This window comes from Musa acuminata, chromosome BXJ2-4 (genome assembly GCF_036884655.1).
Source record: "Musa acuminata AAA Group cultivar baxijiao chromosome BXJ2-4, Cavendish_Baxijiao_AAA, whole genome shotgun sequence".
NCBI lineage: Eukaryota > Viridiplantae > Streptophyta > Magnoliopsida > Zingiberales > Musaceae > Musa > Musa acuminata.
The window spans coordinates 45,311,286-45,316,847 of NC_088341.1; the positions used below are offsets into that span (position 1 = coordinate 45,311,286).

The 5,562-nt window shown below is 41.8% G+C and overlaps 2 protein-coding genes across 2 annotated transcripts; one reads left to right on the top strand and one right to left on the bottom strand.

Annotated features, from left to right (window-relative positions):
• The first annotated feature begins 530 nt into the window (after positions 1–530).
• Positions 531–2,661, top strand: LOC103982389 (uncharacterized). The gene is made up of 3 exons (XM_065106711.1): positions 531–1,149; positions 1,272–1,402; positions 1,662–2,661. The coding sequence occupies exons 1-3, from the start codon at positions 910–912 to the stop codon at positions 2,368–2,370; spliced, it is 1,080 nt and encodes a 359-aa protein (XP_064962783.1). The 5' UTR covers positions 531–909; the 3' UTR covers positions 2,371–2,661.
• A 99-nt stretch (positions 2,662–2,760) lies between these two features.
• LOC135609261 (uncharacterized) lies at positions 2,761–4,249 on the bottom strand. The gene is made up of 2 exons (XM_065102370.1): positions 3,961–4,249; positions 2,761–3,364 (listed from the first exon to the last, which is right to left on the bottom strand). Exons 1-2 carry the CDS (start codon positions 4,237–4,239, stop codon positions 2,969–2,971), a joined length of 675 nt encoding a protein of 224 aa, XP_064958442.1. The 5' UTR covers positions 4,240–4,249; the 3' UTR covers positions 2,761–2,968.
• Between the last annotated feature and the right edge of the window lie 1,313 nt (positions 4,250–5,562).

Below are 5,562 nucleotides of genomic sequence, written 5' to 3' on the forward strand. Positions count from 1 at the left end.
AAGGTTTTATTTTTGACACTCTAAAAGTGAAAATTTGGAAACTGTTGTTTCTAATTTACTTTGTTTTTATTTTTTGAAAAACAAAAAATTGATGCTCCCTTAATATTCTTATCACCCAAAGAATTGCATGAAAAACAATAAATTTCCAAGAGCGCATCTTATAGCTTTTTCCCTATCTTAATGACTTAAAAGATTAGTGTAATCAATTAGAAGTTGTTGTTGCAGTGAAGTACGAATAGATTATTTTCAATAACATATATAAATATATGATACTTAAAGATTATCATTGAATTGGAACAGATACAGAGGCATATCTACATTTCTAGATTCTACAAGAATACATATTCTAACACAAAATTAGAGAGGAGAATAAAAAATTCACAGACTATCAATATATATATATATATATATATATATATATAATTATAATTTTGCCTTATATATTATCTTTATTAGTTTTAAAGCATTAAAAGAAAAAACAACAATGAGACAGTAGCAGTGGTAATAATAATACCTTTATCGGTTTGAAAACCGTGTGAGATGCAATGGAAGCATTCTTTGAACTGACGATCGACCGCACTCGCTCCCCGCGTCCTCCATTCCCCCTTCCTATTATTAGCTGGGATCTTTTTATTTGCGGTTCCACGAATCCGATGCGAGATTAACTGAATTCTCATCGATATTTGGTTCCGAACCCACCGATCTACCTGTCTAGATTTGGCTTTTGTTCTTTCTTTCTTACTCTGCGTAGTTCCCCCAATTCTGTAGAGTTCCCCCTCTCTTGTGAAGTTTTGGAGTTTGTTTCGTTCGTCGACCGACAAATTGGGGCTTCTGATGTGAAAAAGATCACTTTTTTTTGTCTGTTTTGGTTTATCGGGACGAGCGAGAGGCAGATTTTTGTCTTCAGAGATGCTGGCGGAGATGATGAGCCGGAGGGACTTTCAACTCTTCGCGGATGGCTTCTTGGACGGAAACGTACGCCGACCGACAGAGATCGAAGGCATTGCGACGATCAACGTGACCTCGTCTTTGCCTTCTCCGTCGTCGCCGTCTTCCTCGCCTGGCTCGTCCGCTGGATCCAGTCATATCCATCATCGCGTCTCCAAGATGGACACTCTTGCTGGTGTTGCGATTAAGTATGGTGTCGAGGTAATTGGAATTCTGTTTGAATGCTTGCATCGGTGTCAAGGTAATTGTTATGAATCATAAAAACATTGGTCAAACCGCTGCAATTGAAGAAACATAATTTTATTGTGCTTTTGATTATTCAGGTGGCAGACATCAAACGATTAAATGGATTAGTGACGGATCTTCAGATGTTTGCTCACAAATCCTTGCAAATTCCTCTGCCCGGAAGGCATCCTCCGTCGACTTATCTATGCGACGGTTCAGTAGAGAACGGGTATTTCCTCTTGTCTTCGGCTTGAAACAATATATTGTTTTTGCATATGTCTGAATATGTGTAAGGATATGAGCACTGATGCGAGAATATATTGTGTTTGGAGCTCGTCTGAGTTGTTCTTGATGACATACTGAAATAAAGAAAGATTGAAATTTGCACAAGTAGCTTCTATCTTTTGATGCATCCTGTTTTTTTCATATTTGTTTTATGAACATGGCAGCAAGATATCAGTTGTCTCCTCATGATTCATTTATTGCAGAGAGCATTCTCCGCCCTATCAACCTCGTAATGATGTTTTGGATTTGATCGAGTCCCTCAACTGGAAACCTTCTGCATGTAAAGTTTCTCCTGCAATGAGCAAGTTACAGGGATACTACGGTCTCACCCCCAATAAACGGAGACCAGAGCTTGGAGGCGCGGAGATGGCAGACTATAAAGTAGGAAGACGCTGCTTGAATGATGAATTATCATCTAAAGAATCTCCCACTTCTGATCCATTTCCAAGGAGGCATAGGAAGTCTAGAAGTCTGGCAAATGGATTCTCAACAGAAAATGGAGACATCACTGGGGAAAATACAGTTTTAGAAGCTGCGGATAATAATGAGACTGAGAGATCTATTAGGAGACGTCAAAAAACTGATACCCCAGAATTTTTGGATAGCAATGGTGGATTCTCAGGTAGGGTAGGAAAAGGAATAGCACCGAGGCCAAAACCAGGGAGCAGGACTGATACCGATACCAAACGCTTGAGTGCCATCCTCGGTGGTGATTCTGTCAAGACTGAAGGTCTTTTTTCTGTCAGGAAATCCTCCAGCACCTCGTGTTTGCAATCGCAGGACCCTGATAATAACTCTTCCCTCTGGCCTAGAAGCAAGTGGATCTTGAAACCAGACGTCCTTGCTAGGCCAATATTTGATGGCTTGCCCAAGTCCATGACTGCAAAGAGGAATAAAGCTGCTCTGGATTAGCGCCACCCCCAGATCATGATTAGTTCTACATGTTGGTGTTACCCAAATTGTGGAGATTCTGACGGAGATTGTAAGTGCGGCCTCCATTGTGCAAGGCTTCGAGTTGTTACATTCTTTTTTGGTCATCTTATCACTGTTTGTATATCGTTCATGTGTAGCCAGCCTATCATGTAGAGGGATTCTTTTGTATCATTGAAGTTGTTTATTTAAAGAGGAAACATCGATTGTTGTACCAATTTCTAAACTGGCATTTATATAAACATAGCTCCTATTCAAGATGGAGTCTTACCCCTTGTGCTGTGTACTTTGTGATAATCCACCATTAAGTTAATTGCTTTCTTTATTGTGGTCTTGTCGTTTGGTTCTACCAATATGAGATTTTGCTTGCCATGTATCATTCTTGATACAATTCATATGCTTTACCAATATGAAGAAGCACTGGAATTTGCCAATTCATATGATGTAATAGATAAAAAAAGACAAATATTCTCGCATGCAACAGGCTATTCTTGCTTTGATAGATTGAAGTGTGTCAGTGGTAACTTTTCTTCATCGGTTCTTCTATAATTGTGTTTCTTTACTCTCGTCGGATCTCATGTCAATTTCTCTTGAACCATGCATCGGCCGAGACTGGCCATCTGTAGAGTGGGAGCAAATAGAAGCAGGAACACAAGCAAATGATAGCAGCTGCACGACCGGAGAACACCATCACCGCCAGTGTCGCCACCGTGATCCATGGCCCGACGACAGACAGCACGAGCCTCTCCGATCGAACCGGTCCGCGGGGGGATGCACGGCCGAACCGGGATGTTGTTGGCCTGCTGCTCCTCGCCCCGATTTGTGGAGCCAATTGCGACCGACAATCGATCTCAGGTGAGCTGTGGGTGACAACATGTTGACCGCGTGAGTCGAGTTTTGGATCGTCTTCTGCCTCTGCTTGTTGCTGCTGCTGCTGCTGATCCTCGATTTTGGTTTGGATACCGCTATTACACTCCTGCATTCACAGATCATTAAACCACGTCTATGTATATATATTAAACGTTCACGAAACATGGACTACTACGCATTAATCCCATCTTTGACGTGATCACCATGAAGAGTTTGACTCGGGACGACAGCGAAGCCGCACTAGATGACGCACAACTCCCACGGAAAAGGAAGCGCGAAAGCTTCGGCACGACACTTCCACGTAGAGGCGACCACTTGGACTCCTATACCTCTCAGCTTCCGACTACAACATTATTTGCGATATGAAATGCCGGCCGTAACGATATACTGAGATATCATATTTGGGTGTGTTAAGTTGAGCACCGCGACATGTCCCAACTTGATTCAAAATTGAAGTCTCAGTCAACTGACATGACACGCATGAAGGATCTAACATTACAGCCTTGAGACATTTTCGTAGTTTGTGAATGTCTTGGATTGAAGAAAAGTTTAGGATCTAACAGTCCATAAGAATTCCAAGATTACTCAAGATTCATGGAAAGGTTTCGGAACTTGTCGACAGTAATTGGGATATGAAGCACTTCGATTTCATGTTCACTCTAACCGAAAAGAAACCAATGCAGACAGGTAAATCTCTCTGACCTGAGCAAGTGGTGACCTCCCTTCAACTGCATTAAGATCAGTTGATGGTGGCGTCGGAGCATTGAGGAGTGCCGCATTCCCCTTCCTCTTCTTCTTCGTGTTTCGACACCGAGGCCACGAGAAGCAGGATGAGAGCTTGCGCTTGGAGCCCGCGCCTGGCTTCGACTCCTCCGGGAAACCGGAGTCGGAATCGGCAGAGCTGGAGAAGCAGGCGAAGCAGGATGCCGATGTCTTCTTCCCTTGTCGGATCTTGTTGGTGCTGTTCTTCTCAGCAGACATAATTCTACGGGATAACGGAGATCAGCAAGGCTGGTATCGGTTGCAAAACTCATCATCTTCTTTAACAAGCGTGTACAGCATGATGAGAAAATAATATTGAAATAGGATTATTGGTTCCCACTCCTTTTATTCCTCTTAAAGAATAAAGTAATCAATGCATATATATATACATATATGCCCAGTGGATCGACGAATGTGAGAAGGTCAACAAGTCTGCAGAAGCACTCTGTGACGACGATCACCGCCCCTCCAAGAAAAGAACGATGTGAGGAGGTGAACGAGCCCAGAGACTGCCGTCAATGTCATCGCCCTCTCCAAGAAAAGACGCTAAACTTTGTTGGCGGATCATATATCTCATTAGCTGTGTTTTTCTGGATCTATCACTTCATTATCAATATGGGAGATGTGAATTGTAGCGAGCTCGAGTATAAGTTGTAATAGAGGAGAAGAATACGATCTTTTACAGTGAATGCTTTGTGACAAATCTATAAGAAAACTGAAGCTAAATGCAAAGCAGTTTCTTTCTGATCTTTCGAGTCTGAATGCATGTTTGCTATCATAGCGGAAAAGAAACTATTCAAGAGTTGTCGTAGATGGACAGCTGATCAGATGCAAATACAATCGAGTCGAGTTGTCGTCTTAACCAATTAAATCGTATGGGTCCGAAAGGAAAACTAAACGATCCATGGTTTCTGTGTCTCGAACTCTCTCTTGAAACCCAAGTAGTAAAAGGGTAACTAATATGGATCATTGTCTTCATCAATCTGAGTGTTAGCATCCCACAGAGATGATGAAAATAGGCTATAGCAAATAAATGCTTCTGTTCTTTATGCATAAATCAATGTTCTACTTGATTTTCGATTATTCGTTCAGTGTCAAATCTGCAACAAACAGAAAGAGAAACATGCAAGTTTTGTTTTGCCCATTTATACGCCCACTTAAAGTAGCAGGTTCTGTGAGTCAATCCGGTACCTGATGGGCGGCGCCTCTATCCAATGACAATGGAGCTCTGAGAACTGCACTGGCCATTGTTGACTGTGTTGAGTGGTCTTGAAACTCTGGTTTCAAAATGCTTCTTTTATGACTTTAGACTGCAAACTTTTGACACTTGAACTTGTGGATGTAGCACTTCCTTTCATATTCACTAGTGGAAGTAGTTGTTCCAATCGCTACTGGTACCTGAAGCTTCTTCTTCGTTAGATGAGAAGTTTCTACAGGGAACTTCACTGGTTCCTTAGCTAACCTTGGTTGTTGCATACTTCCAAAGCTATTCAAAGATGAACTTATTTTATTGAACTCATAGAACATGGAATTTCTTCTGGA

What these genes read in the sequence shown, in the direction of transcription:
- LOC135609261 (XM_065102370.1), bottom strand. Translation starts at nt 4,239, where the DNA reads ATGTCTGCTGAGAAGAACAGCACCAACAAGATCCGACAAGGGAAGAAG. An exon ending in GGAGGTCACCACTTGCTCAG is followed by an intron (nt 3,365 to 3,960) that starts GTCAGAGAGATT and finishes CTGTGAATGCAG; the next exon opens with GAGTGTAATAGCGGTATCCA.
- LOC103982389 (XM_065106711.1), top strand. Translation starts at nt 910, where the DNA reads ATGCTGGCGGAGATGATGAGCCGGAGGGACTTTCAACTCTTCGCGGAT. An exon ending in CGATTAAGTATGGTGTCGAG is followed by an intron (nt 1,150 to 1,271) that starts GTAATTGGAATT and finishes TTGATTATTCAG; the next exon opens with GTGGCAGACATCAAACGATT. An exon ending in GACGGTTCAGTAGAGAACGG is followed by an intron (nt 1,403 to 1,661) that starts GTATTTCCTCTT and finishes CATTTATTGCAG; the next exon opens with AGAGCATTCTCCGCCCTATC.